Source organism: Acanthochromis polyacanthus, chromosome 5 (assembly GCF_021347895.1).
Source record: "Acanthochromis polyacanthus isolate Apoly-LR-REF ecotype Palm Island chromosome 5, KAUST_Apoly_ChrSc, whole genome shotgun sequence".
NCBI classification, from domain to species: domain Eukaryota; kingdom Metazoa; phylum Chordata; class Actinopteri; family Pomacentridae; genus Acanthochromis; species Acanthochromis polyacanthus.
The window spans coordinates 40,011,109-40,037,858 of record NC_067117.1 but is presented as its reverse complement, the minus strand read 5'-3'; the positions used below and the strand labels follow the sequence as shown (position 1 = coordinate 40,037,858).

The 26,750-nt window shown below is 39.6% G+C and overlaps 1 protein-coding gene across 2 annotated transcripts in view; it reads left to right on the top strand.

The window, feature by feature from the left end:
• cadpsa (Ca2+-dependent activator protein for secretion a) overlaps window positions 1-26,750 on the top strand; it is a 224,584-nt gene that overhangs the window by 73,347 nt on the left and 124,487 nt on the right. For both annotated transcript variants that reach the window (XM_051947997.1, XM_051947996.1), the window contains exons 4-9: window positions 2,159-2,239; window positions 2,660-2,896; window positions 6,460-6,581; window positions 9,591-9,702; window positions 9,776-9,915; window positions 26,370-26,436. In XM_051947997.1, the coding sequence (XP_051803957.1) occupies window positions 2,159-2,239; window positions 2,660-2,896; window positions 6,460-6,581; window positions 9,591-9,702; window positions 9,776-9,915; window positions 26,370-26,436 (759 nt within the window). The remainder of the gene's footprint in view (window positions 1-2,158; window positions 2,240-2,659; window positions 2,897-6,459; window positions 6,582-9,590; window positions 9,703-9,775; window positions 9,916-26,369; window positions 26,437-26,750) is intronic.

Here is a 26,750-nt window from a genome sequence, read left to right as displayed (position 1 = left end):
GGTCAGGTGACTGTGGAGGTCAGGTCATCTGACCTAAGCAGCGCTCCATCACTCTCCTTCTTGGTCAGATAGCCCTTCCACAGCCTGGGTGGAGGTGTGTTTGGGGTCATTGCCTTGTTTAAAAATAAATGATGATCCAACTAAATGCAACCTTGTGGTTTCAGGAGTAGCTGCTGGCAATGGTGCAGTAGAGTTAAGATGACTGGAAGAGAAAGTTATGCTTTGAATTTGTAGTATTTGGAAATGGGATAGTACATGTAGTGGCTGGGTGGCTTGGTGATCCACATATGTGACATGTTAAAGCTGACTGTTTGAGGAATGGTGTGACAGTACAATTTCCGTTCGAGATGCCCCACAAACTGTGGGAGGCAAGCTGCACATGAGAAAGAAGAACCCGACTGGAGAGGGCCACCAGAGACCCTGGGAAAAGAGGAAGAAGCAAAGAAAAGCTGGCATCTTGATGCGAGTTAAGTGAGAGAGAGTTTGCTGGCAAGGAGGATGGAGGAGAGACGAGCCTACAACCCAGCACCAGTGGAGGGTGGGAGAAATTACTAACATGAGTGGGAGGAGGAAAGACAAGCAAGCAGCCCAGTACCAGTAGAGGGAAGGAGAGAGGTTGCTGGAAATGGGGCATGGAGAAGAGAGTGCTGGCAACCTGGTAATGAGACTGAGAGAGAGGAAGAGGTAGAGGTAGAGGTAAAAGACGTGGGAATGGAGGAGAGATGAGCTGGCAAACATAGTGTATGGAGAGAGAGGAGGGGTTTGCTCAGAATTGGGGATGGAGGAGAGACGAGTTTATAATGCAACAGGAAAGGGAGAGTTTCAGGTAAAGTCCTGCTCCTGATCTACAGCTAAAAATGATTGCCTCCAAACTGGATTTACTACAGGATGACAGGATGCATAGTATGAGAAGATGAAAGTGTGAGCTCCACAGTGAAGGTGATGGATCAGGTGATGGATTGAGGTTTTTTTAGGTAAAGTTTGGCCAGCAGCTTATTGGAGAAGAAAGTCAAGAGATACATTGCTCAATGGAAGCTGAGATTGGAACTTTAGTTGCAGTGATCTGAATGTGTATATGAGCTCTGTCACTTAAACTGGAGCTCACTGTCTTCTTTGTGATTTGATGTCAAACTCCTGCTGTTATTGGGCAGGCTACACTTAAGACATTGTTTGTTCTGACACGTTTGCACAATTCCTAGTACCAAGTACACAGTTCTTGCTATCAAGTCTAAGTTTGTGGTTTACATGTTTGGTGAAGTTCCTGCTTTTGCAACAGTCGATTGGGAACTGCTACATCTGGGGGCATGAGGACTTTATCTTCACCTGACAGAAAAACAGAAGCTATACCTAGAAGTAAGACCTATGAGTTCAAAAGTTAACTGGAGTAGAGGTTACTCTCAAAGGTTATACTAAGGTTAACTGGAACAGAGGTTATACTGAGGGCACAAAGCAAATTTTCATTACAGAGGCCATTTTTCTGTAGGTGTCAGGACACCTGTACTGAGTTGAGCTCTGGCCAGTTGTGACCATCTAAGCCATGCTGACAGATAAATGGTTTCCCATAGAATGATATATTAATTGCTGTGATTTAAGAAAAACATTTGCAGACCTGAGCTGAACAAGTGCATATCTTTTTGTGTTGAACATCAACTTATATTGAATACTAGCACTGCTAAAGAGCCCTAACTACGTGGGAAATGCATGAATTATCTACTTGTTTGTCTGTTTAGATTCTCAGTTGTCCAGGTCATGGTAATCTTACAAGCTTCAGTAGAAAGAAACTGGACTTCTCTTGTAGGTTCTTTAAGATGTTTCACCTTCATCCAAGAGGTTTCTTTAGTTCTGACTAATGAGGAGTTACAGAATTTGTAGTCACTCCAGGTCCCATGGCTAATGGTCTCATATAGGTAGATATGTGCATGTGTGGGCTTTCTCCGAGTACTTCCGACTTCCTCCCACAGTTTAAAAACATGCTCAGGTTAATTGGTCACTCTAAATTGTCTATAGGTATGAATGTGAGTGTGGTTGTTTGTCTGTATCTGTAGCCCTTTGATAGACTGGTGACCTGGTCCGATGGATGGATGGATGGATGGATGGATGGATGGATGATGGTTGGGTTTTTCTTTATTAAGACTAATGTGTGACTGTCTTTTCACAGCTGGACAACCCAGATGAGCAGGCAGCTCAAATCAGAAGAGAGCTGGATGGACGACTGCAAATGGCGGACCAAATCACTCGGGTATGGGACCAACAATGGATGGTAGAGGGATGATGGAAGGGCTGATGAGTGGGTGGATAGATGAAGTTTAAATTTGAATATAATGATTAGGGCAGCATATTTTTTGGAATATAATGGATATGTTTGGTGCAATATTAGTTCAGGTAAAATTCTCAGAATTTTATTGATCTACCAGTTTTATTCTACTTAGTTTGTATGTTGCTGCATGATTTCTGATTATTATTATTGATACTGTGCCTATTAATATTTTTTAATTCTTAGTAATTATCTGTTTTTATCAATACAAAATGTTTTACAAGGCAAGATATAGAGTAAAGACACATTCACAAAGATACATCATTTAGGGATGTCTGATTTCTTACCGGGTTGTTGATTGGATCATGCTCATTAAGTAATTGACTGCCTTTCTGTTTTGGTCAGCATGGTGGCAGGTTTCCTAAGTTTGCCTCCAGAGAAATGGAGGTCATGTACATTGAGGAGCTACGATCCTCTGTCAACCTGCTGATGGCAAACCTGGAGAGCATGCCTGTGTCGAAGGGAGGAGAGTTCAAGCTGCAGAAGCTAAAACGAGGTCACAACACCTCTATCATGGACATGGGACAGGAGGATGAAAACACACTGTCCAGGTCTGATGTGGTGCTGTCCTTTACCCTGGAGGTAGGTAGACACTTATCAAACAGTCCTGGTAATGGACACTGTGTTTCCTGTGTGTTTTCCGCTTTTGCTGATATGCATTACATGGAATACAAACAAAGTAAATGATGTCAGTCATGCTGTGCTCCTTCTGGTAAGAAGAAATAATGACAGTTTAGACTAGGATGGCAAAAAGGAAATGTTTTTTTAAAATTATTTGACCATGAAACAGAATTTAGAAAAAAAAGAAACAAACACCTAAAGGCGTGGAAGCTTTTTGTTCTGTGAGCAGCACATGTCAGTTCAGCTGCTATGTTCCTCTATAGATAACAGAAGATCAGTTAGAGTACTGTTTGGTTGTTTATGCATTTTTGAGGAATATTGTTGCTGTGTTGTTTTTGTATTCTAAAATGGTTTGTACCATTTAAATTGAAAGGATTTGTACTTTCATACAGCATTCAAATCAGAAGAATTTTCACCCGGCCAGTAGGTGTGTAGGGGGTTAATTGAGACATTTTGCACTGAAGTGAGGTGAAATCTCAATTCAGAATGACTCTCTTTTTCTAAAACAAAAACAGTGTAATATATACAATGCTGAGTGCATGATAGATAAATAGATTCTTTACTGTCATCTTTCAGCATTAATTTATTCATGGTTTCCACATACGCTTACACATATAGACTACAAAAATCAAAACAAAACAAACAATAAAGTTTACATCACATACAACAACCTGAACAACTAGAAAAGCACTCAGAGAGCGCAGTACTCCACCAAGGCTGTTCATTCCTCCATATGACATTGTCAGAAATGCAGCAATTCTTTTTAGAAATGCAGCATTTTTTTTATTAGTTACTGATGATCAGAAATCATGGCAACATAGGATGAGCCCATTTAATAAAGATGTATCCACCAACAATATGACCTTGCACTGAGCACAGGCGTGTGTTATGCATGTGTACCTTATGTAAGAATACTGCGTGACCTAAATATGTAGCAGGAATTAATGGGACTCAGAAACACCCCCATAATTTAATCAATTGCTCCTTGTATCATTTCATATGGATAAGTCCCAATAAATCTGTGGCGTTAGGTTCACAATCATGAGATCATCAGCAGGCAGCTGATGTAGTGTTCACTTGTTGTCATAGTTACAGTGACGCTGTGCCACTATCTTACAATGATGCAGAAATCTTTAACAAATTTGTGGATCCAGACTATAAGCTGCATCACTGGCCAAAATTTAATCACTTGGTCCTTGTGACATTTCTGACCTTTCCTGAAAATTTCATCGAAATCCGTTAATCGGTTTTTTACTAATGTTGCAAACAGACAGACAAACCAATGCTGATCGTCACGTACTGTAAGTAACAATAATGCTGACAATCAAAAATCACAGACAAGAATCAAGGATTAATTCCAGGCTTCTCAGGGCTTGATAGCGCTCATCCTGTCCCTCACTAGGATGTAAAACTCCTGTAACTAAAGCACATAGCATTTCAGTTCACAGCAGGCTGTCTGTTGCACTACACCTTGTATGAACAGTTTTGTAGTTCATGGAGGATAATCTGTAGTACAAGTAAAGAGATGACTGCAGGACATGATACTGAATAAAATTCACTTCACATGGACATTTTCATTTCAGCTCACCTTTAAATACCCAACAAGAAGTGAAAGATTAGTAAAGTGTGCAGTCAGTCGTGTCCACAGCTGTGCAATAGTGCCATCATGTGGTGAATTGTTTGGTTCCTGCTGCTCTACTTGTCCCCTGTCACTTACTGTGATGGCTTAGAGGACTGACAGCTGCACAAATATAAATTTAAGGCCTTCACAGTGGTAATTTCAACAATAATTTCTTGGCAATCAAGTGTACACTACCAGTCAAAAGTCCACTGGACTTTAAGAAAGTTCCTTAAAGACATTTCATCTCTCATCCAAGAGGCTTTTTCAGTTCTGGTGGTGGTTGGAGTTGAGTCAGCTTTTTAAACCTCTATGAGGGCTCAGTAACATCTGTGCATTTCAACGACCCCCATCGATACTCCCAACGACCATCGTTGAGTAATCAGACGGGTGTTGATAATGGTTGCTGGAATAATAATAGCTCTGACCACCCCTCACAGAGGTTTAAAAGCTGAGGCAACACCAGCCACCACCAGAACTGAAGAAGCCTCTTGGATGAGAGGTGAAACGTCTTCAAGGAACTTTCTTAAAGTCCAGTGGATTGATTTAAAGAACTTTGGATAACCATGACCTGGATGAATGAGAACCTACACAGACTTCTTATTCAATGCTTTTTATTTATTTGTATTATTTTCTATATTGTAGATTAATACTGAATATGAAGACTTTTTTGTTTAGAACATTATTGCATATGTATTGCTTTATAGTTTTGATGTCTTCAGTATTAATCTACAATGTACAAAATGATTAAATAAATCATTGAATGAGAAGGAGTGTCCAAACTGTTGACTGGTAGTGTAAGTCACACTCATACTCTCATTAGACATCATAGCAATGTAGATACAGTCTGTATCCTGTTGCTAGATTAGCTACAGCAAATTAGTCAAAAATACATTACTGTTCAAAAGTTTAGAGTCACTTTGAAATGTCCTTATTTTTTGAAAGAAAAACATTTTTTTCCAATGAAGATAACATTAAATGAATGATAAATCCAGTGTAGACATAGTTAATGTGGTAAATGACTATTCTAGCTGTAAACAGCTGATTTTTAATGGAATATCTCCATAGGGGTACAGAGGAACATTTCCAGCAACCATCACTCCTGTGTTCTAATGCTACATTGTGTTAGCTAATGGTGTTGAAAAGCTAACTGATGATTCTAATTTGCTAATTGAAAACCCTTATGCAATTTTGTTAGCACATGAATAAAAGTGTGAGTTTTCATGGAAAACATGAGATTGTCTGGTGACCCCAAACTTTTGAATGGTAGTGTATGAATTTAGTAGGTTAGTTGGTCTTATGTCAAATTTTATTAAAAATTCAACACTGAGTTTCATATCCCAAGGTGTCCACTTTCAATATTGTATTTTATATAATAGTATACATTTTTTAAAAATAATTTTACTGATGGCTAAGTCATTTCTCCTCCGCATGGAGAATACCAGTGTTTCACAAATTTCTGGACAATGTGCCCAAAAGTTTCTAAAGCAGTGTGCTTTGAATCATCATCATCCTCTAAAGTTTTTCCTCCGCCAAGCTTCCACAGATTCTTAAATTTGTGTGCACGTGATCACATGTATTCACTTTTGTTGTTTTGAGTTTTTACTTTTGGTCCTACATTTTCACTATAGTTTTTCTGAAACATTTGTGGATAATTGCCCCTCTGAGAAAATACTCTACTTGCCAATGTAGATATATCACAATTATTGAGAGGTGATACAATTAATAATTTATTTGAGATTTTAGTGATCTTGCAGAGGGCTGTATTCATTTCTGTTGTACATTGGCATACAAAATAGAAAGGTCACTGTGTTATTCATTTCTTTTCTGAGTTGTTTAATTTTTAACTTTTAGCATTACAAAGGCTTCTTTTTGTACTTATTGTCTGCCTCTGTGTGTGCTGTAGGTGGTGATAATGGAGGTACAGGGTCTGAAGTCTTTAGCTCCAAACAGGATTGTGTACTGCACCATGGAGGTGGAAGGAGGACACAAACTGCAGACAGACCAGGCTGAGGCTTCAAAACCAACGTATGTACAAAGCACACACACACAAACAACTACACACCTACACATCTACACACAAATACACAAACGCACGCACGCACGCACGCACGCACGCACGCACGCACGCACGCACGCACGCACGCACGCACGCACGCACGCACGCACGCACGCACACTAACATAATTAATAACTCATTTCTGAAACAACCATGTTGGAAAGCATATACTGTGGTCATGGAAATGATGTTAATTTGTCTCAGTAGGGTCAAATTATTGACCTGTACCAAGCAAAGAAAACAACTAAGGAGATTTCTGAAACTACTAAAATCAGGTTAAGAACCATTCAACGCATCATTAAAACCTGAAGGATAGTGGAGAACCATCATCTTCCAGGAACAAATGTGATCTGATGAGTCCAGATTTACCCTGTTCCAGAGTGATGGGGGCATCAGGGTAAGAAGAGAGGTGGATGAAGTGATGCCCTCATCATGACTGGTGGGGTTTAGGGTTATGATCTGGGGTTGGTCAGGTTCAGCAACATTATGTTCCCAAAGAATGAGGTCAGCTGATACCTGAAGATACTGGATGACCAGGTCTTTACATCAGTGGAGTTTTTCTTCCCTGATAACACGAGCATGTTCCAAGATGACGATGCCAGGGTTCATAGGGCTCACAATGAGAATGAGTGGATCAGGGAGCATGAGACATCATTTTCAAAGTCCAGACCTCAGTCCCATTGAGAATCTTTGGGATGTGCTGGAGAAGACTTTGCACAGCGGTCCAACACTCCCATCACCGATATAAGATCTTGGTAGAAAATGAATGAATCTCTGGACAGAAACAGGTAACTGTCATTTAAGAAAGACGTGGCATTGCTGTACATGAACAGCTCAGCTCCTGCATTTCTAACATTACACATATCATATTACTGACTTGAAACAGATGTAAGTGCAGCAGCACACATTACATCTCCTCCCTTTAGTCAGCAGAGGCAGAGCCTCTTCCTGAGATCCATTCACCGATGGCAGATGCAGCTATTTGGAATCTATACTCAAAGTCAAACTTAGCTAAGTATAGCTCAAATTGGATCAGCTCAAACTGTAAGTCACAAGTGCACATTTGCTTGAAAGGAACCAGATTTATTGTTTCTCTGTACGTATATAGATAGTGTGAAACCTACACTACCAGCCAAAAGTTTGAACACATCTTCTCATTTAATGGTTTTTATTTAGTTATTGTATACATTGTAGATTAATACTGAAGGCATCAAAACTATAAAAGAATACATATGATACTATGATGGAAACAAAAAGCATTAATCTTCAGTATTAGTCTACAATATAGAAAATAATACAAATAAATAAAATGCATTGAATGAGAAGATGTGTCCAGACTTGTGACTGGTAGTGTACATTTATGACGAATAACAAATGAAATAATGTTTGATTGTGTCTGAGTCATGGACCAGTCCTTACAGCTTAGGCCTGAAGCAGGGAATATGAAGGTGTGTATCTCTCATCATGCACTTGAAAACATTTATTTAACTTGCCATTTTTTTCTTTTTTGCTATCCATTTCATTCTTTATTTGCAACAATTACTTAGAGGTAGATCATGTTTAGGTTTTATATTTATAGTTACTTTGTTAATTTCAATGAACTGTTATAATTTTTTCATAATTTGCAGATTGGGTCTTCAATTTGTGCAATGACCGGCTTTTAACACTACAATAAAGATAAAGGGTGATTTACAGAATGGCTCAGAACTACAGACAGCATGACAGAAAAAAAAACTCTACTCAATGTAGGCTTCATTTTGTCTCACTTTTCACTCTGGGCTGTTCTTTGTTCTACACCTGATTACCTTTAGTAGAAAAGTGTGACTCCAAAGAGCTCCTCGCTTGGAGATTTCAAGAGTAGCATTTCTCTTTGGTTGAATTCTGTGGACGCCGCCCAGGTGAAACACTGCAAATGATTTGTTTTCTGCTGGATCAAAAGCAGACCAAACCCCATGCTTTACTGTAATGACAGCAGACATCAGAGGGAATATTCTAGAGCAAAATCTGCTACTTCTTCTTTGTTCACAGATAGACGGCACTGCTGAGACAGAACATTGTGACCACTGACAGAGGTCATGCAAACAAATTTTCATCAGTGTATACTGCTGTACAATGGACAACTTTTATTGAAGTTATATTTGGTCAAAATGAAGTTAGGGTTAGAGTCCAGACCTGAATTTGACTTTTTGACATTTTACCTGACTGTGTAAACACTGTTATGTCATAGAAATGTGTCTGAATGTCAGTGAAATAAATAAATACAACTGTATGTACTGATACAATGTTGGCTGAACCTTATTTACCCACTCTATTTTCTTCATTTTTGACGTGCTGGTGTCTGTCATTTAGCCATCATTAATGCTTTTCTAACTGCTTCAGGTTGTGTTTGGTGCAGTAGTTAATATTGTAGACTCACAGTAAGTGAAGTTCTGAGTTTGTATCTGCCAGTCATCTGGGACCTGTCTGTGGAGTTTGCATGTTCTCACTGTGCCTGCGTGGGTTGTTCGTCCCACAGCCCACCATGAAGCTTGTATTAATTGGCTTCTCTCTGCTTCCTACATAACATCAGCAGGAGTAGACTCAAACCTCACACAACTCTCAAAGTTTAAATTCCATTGAGTTTTCTTTATATAGTGTCAATTCACAATAACTGTCATTTCAAGGCCCTTCAGTAGGAACACTTTCCAAAAAAGAAAGCTCAACAAGTCCAAAGTATCTTTTTTTTTTCCTTTTTTCTGTATTTCCTTTAAGCAAGCACTTGGGAAAAAGTGCGGGGAAAGTTAAATTTACCAGGAGGGAAAAACCTCAGGATTGACCAGCATAAAATTATATACCTAATGGAATTTAAATTCTGGTTTGGCCAGACCCATTCTAAAGCATTAAGAAGGTACTGTTAGTGATTGACAGCTGCAGTCACCATTACTTCTAACACAGAGCAATCTTTCTTGTGTTGGTCCTGGCTGTGTTTATGTGTGTAGTTGGGGTACTCAGGGTGACTTCACCACCACCCAGCCATTACCTGCTGTGAAGGTGAAGCTGTTTACTGAGAGCACAGGAGTGCTGGCTCTGGAAGATAAGGAGCTGGGGAGGGTAAGAAACTGATGATTAATTTAAGCATTTTGACTTTTTCATACCTCACATACTGTTGTATGATCACTTCCAGGTTGTGCTCCACCCTACCCCTAACAGTCCCAAGCAGTCTGAGCTCCATAAGATGACAGTCTCTAAAGGCTGCTCAGACAATGACCTCAGGATCAAACTGGCCATTCGCATGGACAAACCACAGAACATGAAGCATTGTGGGTAAGTGACAGTTCTGCCTGCCGGTGGCCAATGATTCTGAAATCAGATACTTATTGTGTTTAGCAAATGTTTAGTTGGGTAGATTATTGAGTCACTTGTGTCATCATGCATCTGCTCAATAACCAAAGTATCCTAAAAACCCCTCCCTATTTGAGTGTGCACTAAGACCTTTAGTGAACAATTTGAAACAGACTTGGCCAAAAAACTGGTTGAGATTGAAACGTCTCTGCTGTTCTTAACAAACATCAAAATTATCTATTTAATTTTAATTGCATCAACACTACAAGAAAAAAAATTAAGGAATTAAAAATCAATCATCCATTACCCATACACCACTTAATCCTCATTAGGGTCGTAGAGGGCTGGAGTCTATCCCCCACTAAAGGAATAAAAAAAAGGCAAAATAAGCTTTGGTACATGTTCCTGAGTAATCTTGCATACTTTTTCTTTAATAGAGTTTTCAATGCAGGACTTTTTAGTTTTATATTAGAGTATATTGCAGTGCAATGGTATTACTTGAAGGATCTCAGTTCTTACGAATTTCTTCACTGCTGGTGCGACAGCAGATAAGGGTTTGCCTCCCTCTTGTGGCTACAATGCAGAATTTATTTTCAACTGAGTAGTACACCAGTGTGGAAGCTATTCAGTAGTTTATTTCTTATAATGTTTATTTGTTATGTTATTTTGTTGAGAATACTTTATTTAGTATGAGTTATATTTGTTAAATTGAGTTATAGTTATATACTCTTATTTTGAAGGTCATGGGTGATTTGGGCACACAGGTGTAGCTATTTAATCAATGGGCACTCACTTAGTGACAGAACGCACCGGGAGGACACACGGTTTTTTGGCTGGGAGTTAGGCAGCAGCAGGCCAAGTTTGAACATCGTTTATACCATCGTTTTAGAACTGAAAATAAAACCTGCCTTAAAATGCACTTTTTCTGGCTGGACAATGGACTCAGTACCTGCACGCACTTTAACTCTCCGAGTAAGATTCGCTATCCGGTGCCTTCAGTGGCTTTTTGATTTTATTGTTGTTGGTAGACATTTAGCCACCATATTAAGTAAAAAACCTTCCTTATTGAAGCAGACTTTTTTATGGATTTTTTGGGAGCTTTTGCACGTTTGCACGAAGTCTCCACGCCAAAAAGATGTTCATGAAGAACAAAGGAAAAGACGGCATCGCCAAGTGCTTCCGTGTTTGATCTGGAGATCAGCGACCACGAACTTGTAAAGCCCTGAATTGTTTGTTCCGCCTTGGACACGATCGGAGAACGGATGACTGTCGGCTCGAAGGACGCCACACAAAGCTCCACAACAGCATTGGTATGTGAAGAATAATCTGTCAGCTTTATAGGAAAAAAGCAAACTTATTTGGAGTGACTGAATTGCTTCGCTAAATACATGCTGATGAATATTGGGAGTTGTTGAATTTGACGTTCGCGTTTGCTATTGCGCAACGCAGAGACATTATTCATAAATCTCCGACGTGAAGTGTTATACACTGTGTGAATTCAGAAAATATGGAGGACGAATTGGAGACAAACAAAACGCTGTCAGTGGGTCACTCAATTCCAAATGATAGAAGTGTGGAGGATGATGCTCTGCTCAAGCCCCCTGCAAAACGGCGCATAAAGTTGACATCAAAGGGATTGTCCTTCTTTATACAAACATGCCAGGAAAAGAGATCTGCAAAAATTAAACAGGCCAAAAAATGTCTGGAATCACTGCGTGGCTTGATGAACTCAAATGACAATGTGAAACTTGTGAAAACTCAATTGTGTCAATTCATTAATTGCTATGGAGAGGCAATGGAAATTCACCATACCCTCCTAGATGTGGATTTGCCAGAGGAAGAGGTATTAAGGCAAAATACCTATGTCAATGCAGTAATGACAAAATTCCTGCATTTCACTGAGGACGTCAAGGTCTGGTTGTCTGAGGCTGGTTACCCTTATGTGGAAAATAAGGTTGAAGACGTGGTTCATGATGATGAAATGAATAACAATGAGGTTGACAATGAAAATGTTGATGTTGATGAAAATGATGATGGTGAGACTCAAACCAGACACAGTTCTGTTATTGATGACATAAATCCAGAGGACAGTGCTTCTAACATATTGTGCACTAAGGGAAAGCCAAGCAAAGCACCTTCTAATATGTCAAAAACATCATCCACAGCATCTGCCAGGATAAAGGCAGAGGCGGATAAGGCTGCATTGATGGAGCGACTAAATGCCTTAAAAAGAAAACATGAATTGGAGGCACAGGAAGAGAAACTGAGGAAGGAAAAGGAACAGTTTGCACTGGAAACTGAACTGAATGCAGCCAATGCAAGAATTAATGCATTTGAAGTCAATTCAAAATGTGGCTCCAAAAGATCGAATGGCATGAACTCTTACCTGGAAAGGAGCAAGGCTCAGGGGAGGAGCCAGCTTAATCCTCGTGCTAACCTCTTTGTTCCACAGGGAAATGTCAAAGATAACATGCAAAATGAATGCCATGTGGCCCAAGTTGTCAGGCCAAAAACCACTTCACAGACCACCAGAGTAAATGAGATGTCACAGACTGTCAGGCCTAAACAAACAGCAGTATTGCGAAAGGACCTCAAACCACTATATACTCACCCACCAACACAGGGTGCTCAACAGACAACCAAGGCCTCCTCTGTGAATATGGTGTACAATAACAACCAAAATGACATTTTGAATATAATGCAAAGACAAACTGACATTACAGCCCTGTTGGTACAGCAAAATCTGGCATCTGCTCTACCTGTCAGAAAGATACCCATTTTTGATGGTGACCCTCTAATGTATCATTCCTTTATTAGATCATTTGAAAGCTGTGTTGAGATGAAAACTGACAATGTAAGTGACTGTTTGCATTTTTTGGAGCAGTACACCAGTGGGCAGCCAAGAGACCTCGTGAAGAGCTGCCAGTACCTTCCTCCTGTGCAAGGTTATCAAAGAGCAAAATCCTTACTTGCTGAACATTTTGGAGATGAATTCAAAATTGCTTCTGCCTACATGACCAAAATTGACAGCTGGCCTCCGATTAAAGCAGAAGATGTGAAAGCACTACAGTCGTTTTCTCTGTTCCTAAAAGAATGCTCCAATTTAACACAACAAATCACACACATGAATGAACTTGACATGCCATCCAACCTCAGAAATGTCATCATGAAGCTTCCTTATAAGCTGAGAGAAAAATGGAGGACTAAAGCATGTGACCTACAGGAGCAACGTGGCTGCAGAGTACGTTTCATTGACCTTGTGAACTTTGTCGAAAAAGAAGTCCGAATTGCCTCAGATCCTCTGTTCGGCAATATTCAAGATTCAAAACTCACCAGCTCCAATAACAAATCCCCTACTGTTAGCCAACCAAGGCACAGAAAACAGGGTAGCTTTGTCACCAATGTCACTGAAGTTAAAAATGGAAACAAGAATGTCAACCCAAAGTCCCAAAGCTACAGCAAGAGTTGTTTGTTTTGCCAGCAAACTAACCATGCACTTGATAAATGCTCACAGTTCAAGCTCAAGACTCAAAAGGACAAGATATGTTTCATAAAGGAAAATGGAATATGCTTTGGATGCTTAAAGGTGGGACACACCAGCAAAGACTGCAGGAGTCGACTTGATTGCAGTGTGTGTCAGCAGAGGCATCCTTCAGTCCTTCACATTGAGAAGGGTATAGGCATACCTTTCAAAGCAGCACAATCTGTGAGCCCTCCAAGTGTAACATCCACTCAGTCTCAAACATGTGGCCATATAGGGGCCGGGGATGAAGACAATGCTGTGTTTTCTATTGTTGCAGTACAAGTGAAAAGTCAATTGAGTGACAGAATTGTGCAGACATATGCTTTTTTAGATCCGGGGAGCTCTGGTACCTTTTGCACTCAAAGCTTGGCTAAGAAACTGGGGTTAAGTGGCAAGCCAACCAGTATTCTACTACGAACAATGGGGCAAAAGAAAGTTGTCAATACCAATGTGTTATCTCACCTGGAAGTGTCTGGCATGGAAACTGATGATTTTATTGAACTGCCAAATGTCTTGACTCAAAAAGCTATGCCTGTGTCACGGGTGAACATTCCCCGACAGGAGGATGTGGAAAAATGGGCCTATTTGAGGAACATAAAGCTGCACAACTTGGATGCTGACGTGGACTTGCTCATCGGCACAGATGCAGCAAAAGTGATGGAGCCCTGGGAGCTGATCAACAGCCAAGATGATGGACCGTATGCCGTCAGAACCAGAGTCGGCTGGGTCATCAATGGACCACTAAGGAGTGGAAATGACAGCAGAGTTAAGACTGGCTGCTCTGTTGTCATCAGTAATCGCATATCTGTTGAACATCTGGAAGAGATGCTCATTAAGCAATATAATCATGACTTTAATGAAAAAACACCAGAGAGGCAATTGGAAATGTCAAGAGAGGACATTAAGTTCATGAAAATAATGAGAAGCTCAACAGAATTGAAAAACGGACATTCTTATCTTGACTTACCTTTCAGAGAGGAGGATCCGGTTTTGCCAAATAATCGCTGTGTTGCAGAGCAGCGACTTAAAGGCCTGAAAAGGAAATTTGAAAAGGATGCAAAGTTTAAGGAGGAGTACACCTCATTCATCAACAATATGCTGGTTCAAGGTTATGCGGAGGTTGTACCCACTGAACAGCTGGAACAAGAGGAGGGAAAAGTGTGGTACATTCCCCACCATGGAGTACATCATCCCACAAAAGGAAAGCTGAGGGTTGTATATGACTGTGGAGCCTCATACAAAGGAACATCTCTGAACTGCCAGCTCTTGCAGGGCCCCAATCTCACCAACACTCTTATGGGGGTCCTTATCCGCTTCAGAAAAGAGCCTGTCGCAGTCATGGCTGACATCCAGGCCATGTTTCATCAAGTACGGGTTCCTGATAAACATGTGAACTTTCTGCGCTTCCTGTGGTGGCCGCAGGGCAACACTGACCAAGAACCAGCTGAATATCGAATGAGGGTACACTTGTTTGGAGCTGTTTCATCCCCCAGCTGCGCCAATTATGCCTTGAGGCGAACTGCGGAGGACTTTGCAGCCCACTTTCCTCCTGAGGTGATTGAAACAGTCAATTGCAACTTTTATGTAGACGACTGCCTGAAGTCTACAGCGTCAGAAGGAGATGCAATTAAACTTGTAAAGGATTTGACTCTGCTCTGTAGTAAGGGGGGATTCAACCTCCAGAAATGGGTGACAACCAGTCGTGCTGTCCTGACGTCAATCCCAGGTGAAATCAGAGCAACAGCTATGAAAGAGTTGGATTTGGACACAGATCATCTGCCCATGGATTGGTCCGCTGTGTGTGTATCCAAACCAAAACCAGCATTTTGGAGAGACCTGTGACGAAGATCTGCCTGCTGGTGGAGGCCACAGAATAAGCCCATGGACAATTTCTATCTATTTTTCTTTCTATCCTGTCTTCCTACTCTCTGTTTGTTTTTCAGTGACTACAGAGAAGACATTGCATGGATGGAGAATAGCTTCCTTACATGAATTTATATTAGTAATTGTGAGGTCCACAATTAGGGGCCGGAATGTGGAAGCTATTCAGTAGTTTATTTCTTATAATGTTTATTTGTTATGTTATTTTGTTGAGAATACTTTATTTAGTATGAGTTATATTTGTTAAATTGAGTTATAGTTATATACTCTTATTTTGAAGGTCATGGGTGATTTGGGCACACAGGTGTAGCTATTTAATCAATGGGCACTCACTTAGTGACAGAACGCACCGGGAGGACACACGGTTTTTTATCTGGGAGTTAGGCAGCAGCAGGCCAAGTTTGAACATCGTTTATACCATCGTTTTAGAACTGAAAATAAAACCTGCCTTAAAATGCACTTTTTCTGGCTGGACAATGGACTCAGTACCTGCACGCACTTTAACTCTCCGAGTAAGATTCGCTATCCGGTGCCTTCAGTGGCTTTTTGATTTTATTGTTGTTGGTAGACATTTAGCCACGATAACCAGTATGTGACAACCTGAGGGCTGCACTTTAAAGCCAGCTCATACATAGCCAGGCTTTCTTTGAGTAAAGCCTCAGCCAGAGTAAATGGACATCACAAAGGTGGTCATCAGCTTTCTTTGTTAACTCTTTGTTGAGTTTCTACTTTGGATTCACGAAAACAGGAAATTACAGCAACTCCAGACATGATGAGATGAAAGAATGGATCATTTTTCAGTGTCAACTTGATCTATACAAAATAAAGAAATAAATTTTGCAAAGACTCTGAATTAAAAGCCACAGCCAAGCTGCCGGTGGAATGCTTGATATTCAAGGAACATTTCCCAAGTTTCTTTTCAGGTCACAGGAGATATGTAGGGTGCAGAACAAATACATATGAGATCTGGATTCATTGAGCTTGAGGAACTTATGCCCCATGCAGTCTTTGATTTCAGAGAAACAAGCCATAACAGAGAGAGGACGTTTGTTTATGTCAGTACTCTTCTGCAGAGTATAAAGTTGCAAGTAAGAATCTGTATAACCAAGGAAATTCATGTTATACCAGTGGATTAGCAGACCCAAAGCAAGCATATAAGTACAAAATGATATATTACCAATAACTGAACTCCAGGAAATGCCTAATGAGATGGAGGATGGAGATGAGAAAAATTCTCCCATTACAAAAGAGAAACACCTATTTTTTAAAATGGGGACAAAACCAAGCAAGAGCATTGTCCTTAATACCAACATAGTATTAAATGAGATTTAAATGTGTAATATGGTCTACTGTATCAAAAGTAGAACTCAAATCAAGATGAGTTACAACTAAGCAAGCTCCAGAATGAGCAACAAGCAGCAAATCATGTCACATAAATAAGTATCGATCAGAGCCATCACAAACTATAAAATAGTGGTGTCAGTTAGTTGACTGATATAATATGCAAAATACAAATGACAAAATATCCTGAAATTATAAGATCTGCATTTCCTAACTCAGCACATCAGGTTTTTTGTAGGCCAAACACACATCTGTCTAGTCAAAGTGAAACAAACATGAAGTCTGACCTATGAATCTGCTGGTGTCAGCTGGACATCACACCGAAACAGGAATTACTCATCTGGCAATCAGGCTTCAGTTGAAGTGAAGAGGATAGTGGATTTTCTTTGACTTGAATTTAGAAGAACACATTAATAGTTCTCACAGAGGGCTTTGACTTGTCCTAAAGAAAACTGAACCAGTGTTTTTCTGTAAATGGTTGTAAATAATACTGTGATGAAGAAGACTCATCATTTCATGAGGTTTTGCCACTGAACCTTATACAATAACACTGAGTATATATATATACACACTCTGCTATTCAAAAGTTTGGGGTCACCCAAACTTTTGAAGAGTAGTGTTTTCATGTTTTCCATGAAAACTCCCACTTTTATCCATGTGCTAACATAACTGCACAAGGGTTTCCTAACCATCAATGAGGCTTTCAACACCATTAGCTAACACAATGTAGCATTAGAACACAGGAGTGATGGTTGCTGGAAATGTTCCTCTGTACCCCTATGGAGATATTCCATTAAAAATCAGCCGTTTTCAGCTAGAATAGTCATTTAGCATGTTACGTCCCCTTGAACTAGGGGATGAGGGCCGTAACAAGAAGAAAGAATGAAGATATAAAGAGGCAGGGAAAACTGGGTGTAACCTCAACAGTGGAATTTATTTGCCACAAAGGAAAAACAAGAGCTCAACACAAAGCAGGCTTCACAAATCCAACACTGGGCGCCCAGCACACAGCCCCTCAGCAAGTAGACCCTTGGTCTTAAACAGAACACGAGGAAACACCAGCTCCACACTCTGGCAGCTGATCTGGCCCACTGGCACCGATGATCAGGCTTTCCTCCCCATTGAACCATCCCGGCTGATGGTAAGGAGCCACAGGTGCACCTAGCCACTCCCATCTGGTGTAACCTAGGAACAGGGAAAAAGAGAAGAGAAACACACCCTACTTACACACACCACAGAACGTAACATACCACATTAACAATGTCTACACTTTTTTTGCTTTTATTTAAAAAATATGAACAAGTGACCCCAAACTTTTGAATGGCATTGTACATGAACAAAAATCAAAGAGCATACACACGTGGACAAAATTGTTGGTACCCCTCAGTTAAAGAAGGAAAAACCCACAATTCTCACTGAAATCACTTGAAACTCACAAAAGTAACAATAAATAAAAATTTATTGAAAATTAAATAATCAAAATCAGCCATCACTTTTGAATTGTTGATTAACATAATTATTTAAAAAAACAAACTAATGAAATAGGGCTGGACAAAAATGATGGTACCCATAACTTAATATTTTGTTGCACAACCTTTTGAGGCAATCACTGCAATTAAACGATTTCTGTATTTGTCAATGAGCGTTCTGCAGCTGTCAACAGGTATTTTGGCCCACTCCTCATGAGCAAACAGCTCCAGTTGTCTCAGGTTTGATGGGTGTCTTCTCCAAATGGCATGTTTCAGCTCCTTCCACATATGTTCAATGGGATTCAGATCTGGGCTCATAGAAGGCCACTTTAGAATAGTCCAACGCTTTTCTCTCAGCCATTCTTGGGTGTTTTTGGCTGTGTGTTTTGGATCGTTGTCCTGTTGGAAGACCCATGACCTGCGACTGAGACCAAGCTTTCTGACACTAGGCAGCACATTTCTCTCCAGAATGCCTTGATAGTCTTCAGATTTCATCGTACCTTGCACACTTTCAAGACACCCTGTGCCAGATGCAGCAAAGCAGCCCCAAAACATTACTGAGCCTCCTCCATGTTTCACCGTAGGGACAGTGTTCTTTTCTTCGTATGCTTGGTTTTTGAGTCTATGAACATAGAGTTGATGTGCCTTACCAAAAAGCTCCAGTTTGGTCTCATCTGTCCAAAGGACATTCTCCCAGAAGCTTTGTGGCTTGTCAACATGCATTTTTGCAAATTCCAGTCTGGCTTTTTTATGAGTTTTTTTCAGCAGTGGTGTCCTCCTTGGTCGTCTCCCATGAAGTCCACTTTGGCTCAAACAACGACGAATGGTGCGATCTGACACTGATGTACCTTGGCCTTGGAGTTCACCTTTAATTTCTTTGGAGGTTGCTCTGGGCTCTTTGGATACAATTCCAACGATCCGTCTCTTCAATTTGTCATCAATTTTCCTCTTGCGGCCACGTCCAGGGAGGTTGGCTACTGTCCCGTGGGTCTTGAACTTCTGAATAATATGAGCCACTGTTGTCACAGGAACTTCAAGCTGTTTAGAGATGGTCTTATAGCCTTTACCTTTAAGATGTTTGTCTATAATTTTTTTTCGGATGTCCTGGGACAATTCTCTCCTTCGCTTTCTGTTGTCCATGTTCAGTGTGGTACACACCTTTTCACCAAACAGCAGGGTGACTACTTGTCTCCCTTTAAATAGGCAGACTGACTGATTATGAGTTTGGAAACACCTGTGATGTCAATTAAATGACACACCTGAGTTAATCATGTCACTCTGGTCAAATAGTTTTCAATCTTTTATAGAGGTACCATCATTTTTGTCCAGGCCTGTTTCATTAGTTTGTTTTTTTAAATAATTATGTTAATCAACAATTCAAAAGTAATGGCTGTTTTTGATTATTTAATTTTCAATAAATTTCTATTTATTGTTACTTTTGTGAGTTTCAAGTGATTTCAGTAAGAATTGTGGGTTTTTCCTTCTTTAACTGAGGGGTACCAACAATTTTGTCCATGTGTGTATGTTGTCACAGCCAAGTGGCTTCCCAGGGGTACATCACTTTCCCAGTCAAACTTTTTTTTTCATCTCTTATTTAGAGGGGAGTGCAAATAATGAGAGGAGAGTAAAGTGTTCCCTCGCACTCTTGGCTTTCATAGAAATCCAAATCCTGCTCCAGATATAGAAAAAAGATGTCTCAAAACATTAAAGCTGTGAAGCCTATCCTTATTATACATGTTAACAGAAGTATGGACCCCTTTACTATTGCATTTTAAATGTGTGAAAAAGGGAACCCTGCAGTAAGGAGAGAAGTTAGTTATTAAACTCTGGGTTATTAGGATGCCATTCACATGTAGTATTAGATAGCTTTATGGCAAAAGGCCAAATAATTTAGTTAATTTAGGGTTTCAACAAACATCCGGGCCAGTCTGATCAGGGTCTGAAGACAAATGACCTTAATGTTTACAATTAAAGCTGACAGGCCATACTGAAGTGTTCCCAGTGTCTGCAGTCATTTCCCCTTTCATCTGTTTCATTGCAATATTTCAGACAAAACAAAGTAGAATTTCTATCACAGCAACATAATTTTGGACTAGTGATGTTCAGTTTTTTATACACCACTGTACAGTAGAGGCTGTAATAATAATAATAATAATAATAACTTTATTTATAAAGCGCTTTCCGTCAAAGTGCTGTACACAGAAATAAAAACAGATAAATACAAACACATAAAAATAAAAACAATAAAAACAGAACAATAAAAAAGACATCAGTAAAACAAACAATTTAGGATTCTTATGTAAGAGAAAACACGTGGGTCTTCAGCGTAGCTTTAAATACATTAATGGACGATGCCTGCCTGATTTCAGCAGGCAGACTGTTCCACAATGTAGGTGCCCGGAAAGAAAAAGCCCATTCCCCCACCGTCTTTTTACAGACCTTCGGGATATTCAGAAGTCCAGTCCCCTGAGAAAAAAAAGCCAAATGTAAGTAGAAGAAATGCAGGCCTGGATCTTGTGGCAGTGGGGGACAAGCACTTCCTGATTCAAAGCATCCCCCCTCTGCATTACATTACTGTGTGTAGCTGTGTAGACTTACATTTCTGTCTCCTTCCCTCTCTTTCCTCCATATGCTTTTTTTTGGGCCTCAGACGATCCTGCTGGGTTGCCCCGTAAGATACCCACACTGCCTCTCTTTACCTTGCTATCGGTCACAGTCTGCAGAGCACACAGGCAGGGCATCATGTGTCACCTCGTGGATGCTCATTTATTTGGGACGACAGGCAGGAGCAGCTCTAGGAGGGTCTGGGGGCAAAGGCAGACCAAGGCAGGCTACAGGCAAACTGATGCTGACTCACCAGGAAGACCGACAGCTCGTCTGGGAGCAGCAGAAGCAAATCCTGTTCCTGCTAGTGAAGAGCTTTGCACTGTTTAGCAGATGTCTGAATCTTGGCATGACTATTTGAAATGGACTTTTTAATATTTCAGGCAGGAGTTTTTGTTAATTCCGCCATTTTTTTTCAGAATGGCATGCATTTGTGTTTAATGATGACTCTAGAATAGTCTGAGCAGACATGATACAGACATTCCCTGAGATCATGAACTCTTGACAGAGCCTGAGATTCATGATGTTTAAATGAGCACAGTAAAAACAAGAAAAGCACCCAGAGAGCTCAGTGCTCTGCCAAGGCTGCTCAGTTTGGTTTGTATTTTAGTTTTTTCTACTTACTTGGGATAAGGAGTAACCAATAAATATAATAACTGGATAATATCTAATATCTGATTATTATGTTTATTACATTTACATCATATATATATATATATATATATATATATATATATATTTTACTATATTTACATTGTTACTACTATTATTATTATTAGTAGTAGTAGTAGTAGAAGCAGTAATATTAGCATTATTATTAGTATTAACAATATGCCCTTTTGGAAAAAAAATCAAAAAACAAAAACATGTCCACATATGTGGAAGGCAGGTCTTAAGAGGTTAAAAAGTATGTGGTCTGCAGCCATCGATTTATAGCAGGATCACAGTCGTGATCATCAGCAGGCAGCTGGCATAGTGTTCACTTGTTTTCATGGTTACAGTGATGCTATGCCGCTGTCTGGCAATGATACAGGAATCTTTAATAAATCCGTGGATCCAGACTATAAGCTGCATCACTGCCAAAATCTAATCAATTGCTACTTGTGTCATTTCTGACCTTTCCTCCAAATGCCATCCAAATCCGTTTGTCTGTTTTTGAGTAAAGTTGCAAACAGACAAACCAACACTGATCATCACGTAACTCCTCTGCATTCCTAGGCAGAGTAACAATTAAACCATTTTAAATGGGCCTCATTGTTCAAAATCCAGCTTAGATAATTTTAGGGCACAATTATCAGCTATATCTGTTTCACAGCAACCAAATATGAGAAACAAGCATTACTCTAATTCTTTCCCAAGGGTAGAGCTCTGAATGAGAAGTTCAGGTTGGCAGCTTGTTGAGAGGTCATGACGGCATACGAACTGCTCCCAGCAGGCTCCCAGTCCTATAGGTCTCTGGCAACGACTGAGCACGCTAGATGCAGAGATGTTTGCTTGCAGCCCTCTTCATGAACATGTTGAGGGTTATGATACTAAACCTTCAAAAGGAGTAGACAGTGTTGTGACTCAGTCTGTCTGCTAAAGGCCAGTGATGATCAAGCAGCTTTGTCAAATACATACACTACCAATCAAAAGTTCGGACACACCTTCTCATTCAATGGTTCTTATTTATTTGTTTTACTTTCTATTTTGTAGATTAATACTAAAAATTAACACTTTTTTGTTGACAACATAATTCCAGATTTATTCTTTTATAGTTTTGATGTCTTCAGTATTAATCTACAACGTAGAAAATAATTCAATAAAAACTGTTAAATCAGAAGGTGTGTCCAAACTTTGGACTGGAAGTGAAGTCAAAATATCACTGCTGGAACAAATGTTGGAGTCTTCAGAAAAGTTTTCAAGAAACAGTCTTCAGAGTCTGATGTGATTAATGCTGGTTCAATACAGAGGCTGTAAGAACAAACATGAGGAAAATCTCGAGATTTCAACTGACTACAGAAAGCATTACATCGTGTTTTTCTAAACTCTCCTCTTTCTCCTGGAAAACCGCAACCCATTCTTTTAAATACCAATCAGGACATCTCTTTAGGAGTGTGTGATCTAATTGTGGCAAGTGTCCAAGTGCCTCCTTCTGGAACTATTCCTCCTCATCTCGGAATCTTCTTCCAGCTTCATGCTTGCTTAGGCCATCAAGATCTTGGTTTCTGCTCACCCATGGGTGCAATGAGAGAGAGAGAGCTTATGTTTCAGGCTTTTCTGGATTGTATAGGTTTTCCTTGGGCTGCAGTTTACACAGAATTGTTCAGTGTACACACGTGGACAAAATTGTTGGTACCCCTCAGTTAAAGAAGGAAAAACCCACAATTCTCACTGAAATCACTTGAAACTCACAAAAGTAACAATAAATAAAAATTTATTGAAAATTAAATAATCAAAATCAGCCATCACTTTTGAATTGTTGATTAACATAATTATTTAAAAAAACAAACTAATGAAATAGGGCTGGACAAAAATGATGGTACCCATAACTTAATATTTTGTTGCACAACCTTTTGAGGCAATCACTGCAATTAAATGATTTCTGTATTTGTCAATGAGCGTTCTGCAGCTGTCAACAGGTATTTTGGCCCACTCCTCATGAGCAAACAGCTCCAGTTGTCTCAGGTTTGATGGGTGTCTTCTCCAAATGGCATGTTTCAGCTCCTTCCACATATGTTCAATGGGATTCAGATCTGGGCTCATAGAAGGCCACTTTAGAATAGTCCAACGCTTTTCTCTCAGCCATTCTTGGGTGTTTTTGGCTGTGTGTTTTGGATCGTTGTCCTGTTGGAAGACCCATGACCTGCGACTGAGACCAAGCTTTCTGACACTAGGCAGCACATTTCTCTCCAGAATGCCTTGATAGTCTTCAGATTTCATCGTACCTTGCACACTTTCAAGACACCCTGTGCCAGATGCAGCAAAGCAGCCCCAAAACATTACTGAGCCTCCTCCATGTTTCACCGTAGGGACAGTGTTCTTTTCTTCGTATGCTTGGTTTTTGAGTCTATGAACATAGAGTTGATGTGCCTTACCAAAAAGCTCCAGTTTGGTCTCATCTGTCCAAAGGACATTCTCCCAGAAGCTTTGTGGCTTGTCAACATGCATTTTTACAAATTCCAGTCTGGCTTTTTTATGAGTTTTTTTCAGCAGTGGTGTCCTCCTTGGTCGTCTCCCATGAAGTCCACTTTGGCTCAAACAACGACGAATGGTGCGATCTGACATTGATGTACCTTGGCCTTGGAGTTCACCTTTAATTTCTTTGGAGGTTGCTCTGGGCTCTTTGGATACAATTCGAACGATCCGCCTCTTCAATTTGTCATCAATTTTCCTCTTGCGGCCACGTCCAGGGAGGTTGGCTACTGTCCCGTGGGTCTTGAACTTCTGAATAATATGAGCCACTGTTGTCACAGGAACTTCAAGCTGTTTAGAGATGGTCTTATAGCCTTTACCTTTAAGATGTTTGTCTATAATTTTTTTTCGGATGTCCTGGGACAATTCTCTCCTTCGCTTTCTGTTGTCCATGTTCAGTGTGGTACACACCTTTTCACCAAACAGCAGGGTGACTACTTGTCTCCCTTTAAATAGGCGGACTGACTGATTATGAGTTTGGAAACACCTGTGATGTCAATTAAATGACACACCTGAGTTAATCATGTCACTCTGGTCAAATAGTTTTCAATCTTTTATAGAGGTACCATCATTTTTGTCCAGGCCTGTTTCATTAGTTTGTTTTTTTAAATAATTATGTTAATCAACAATTCAAAAGTAATGGCTGTTTTTGATTATTTAATTTTCAATAAATTTTTATTTATTGTTACTTTTGTGAGTTTCAAGTGATTTCAGTGAGAATTGTGGGTTTTTCCTTCTTTAACTGAGGGGTACCAACAATTTTGTCCACGTGTGTATGCATGAATTCAGTGTACCTACATTTGTCCAGGTTTATCAAACATCCTTTAGCACTGATTTAAACATCCTTTTTTCCAGCACTGGTTCAATCTCAAAATTCTACAACAAAAGTTTGGGGAAGAGGGGGAGATGATTTGTGGATCTTTTGAGGGTGGTGTAGCAGTGATGTAGTGAGTGTGGAGCAGGCAGAGTGAATTGAAATAATGAATGATTGGACAAAAGAAGGCCCTGTGACCAGCTGACTCCATGTCTGCTGAACTAACATGAGGTTACGGTGCTCTAACAAAGACCATACATTCATATGCTATCGTAGATTGAGATAATAAAGCTTCTACCAGACTTCTGTAAATAGATTATTATTCTGTGGCAGAGATACTCACGTCTGCTGAAATCTAGAGATGCCAAATCAATCAATAGTCATATGACACATTTAAAACAACAGCAGCCAACACTATGATTAGTGACACAAATAATCTAACAAATGTAGGTACTGGGCTTAAGTTCCTATAGAGTTCTGATGTGAACTTACCTGACTAGTAGCAATGACCCATGAACATGTTGTAGTCCTACTTTACTTAACCACAATATGAGGTAAGACTGAGACCCCATGGTGTCATTAATTATGGACGTCAGCCCACCTTGTTTAATGCTGTAGCTAAGACAGCAAGGTATTATAAAATATGGAAACGAATCTGAAAAAATGAACTGTTTTGTTGTAATAATTTCTAGACCATGAGAAGTTGTTTTGATCATAAAGTAGAATACTAGATTGTTTGTTGTTCTTTTGTGTCTCATTTTAGTAATATGTTGTATTGTTTTTATTTTTTTAAATCTTTTTTTTGTCTGGCTTTTGACATTTGTCTCATGTTTTTGTTGTTTTGTGTTTCCTTTTTGTCTCATTGGTCTTTTTTTGTGGATTTTTTTCTCAGTTTGCTTCTCAATTTTGTCTTTTTTGTCTGGTTTGTCCATTTTTTGTTGCTTTTTAACTATTTTTGTCTAATATGTTGTCTCATTTTTGTTTTGCTTCATGTTTGTCACAGTTTTTGTCATTTTGTAGTATTTTGCCTAGTTTTTGTTGTTTTTGTCTGACTTCTGTTGTTTTGATCATGAAGTACAGTTCTATATACCTGTTACTAAATGTTTTGTTCCTTTGTAGATAAACTAATCTGTAAGTTGTAATGTGTAAATGATCAACTGAGGCATACTGTTGTTGAAATTTCACTTATTTTTCTTTAAAAATTCAGGTTGTTCGTAATGTTTTATAAAACAAATCCTTAAATGTGAACATTTTTGCACTAAAACAAAGTAAAATTTGTAGTTGTCATTACTTATAGGTTACTATGCTGTGATTTTACTGGTTCGGTCCACTTCAGATCAAACTGGGCTGAATGTGGCTACTGAACTAAGATCACTTTGACACACTTGCTCTACGTTTACAAAATGTGATGTTAGATGCAGTAACAATATTGTACCACTAGAGGCCAGTAGTTGCACTGCAAAAACTCTCCACGTCCTTTCTGTTGACTAATCCCGGTGCATCAGACTTCAGCCACATACAATACACTACTGGTAACGCAGAAAATGCAACAAAAACAGTTGAACAAGCGTCACTACAAAAGTTGTCTATTGTATTAATTTGTGTGTGTGTGTGTCCCCCCCCCCCCCAGGTACCTTTGGGCCATTGGCAAAAATGTTTGGAAAAGATGGAAAAAAAGATTCTTTGTGCTGGTCCAGGTAAGAACAGTGATACTCTCACTAGATTTATTTGGTTGCAGCAAGACAACGTTAATCATGTAGTATAATATGAAACACAAACAAAGACAAAAATTTATAGATTATATACGCTGGATTCCGTATTTGACAGAGCAATAGCACCACTAAAATCATTAGTTTGCCACATTAAATAAAATGCATTTTTAATTAGCTTTCAGTCACTAACTGTGACAGCATTAGTTCCTGGGGATTTGGGTCTATTGTTGTATCACCTGTGCAAAAGTGGTTGCTGTAGCTCTTCAAGATTGATCTCAGATATAAGTTTTTTTTTAAAG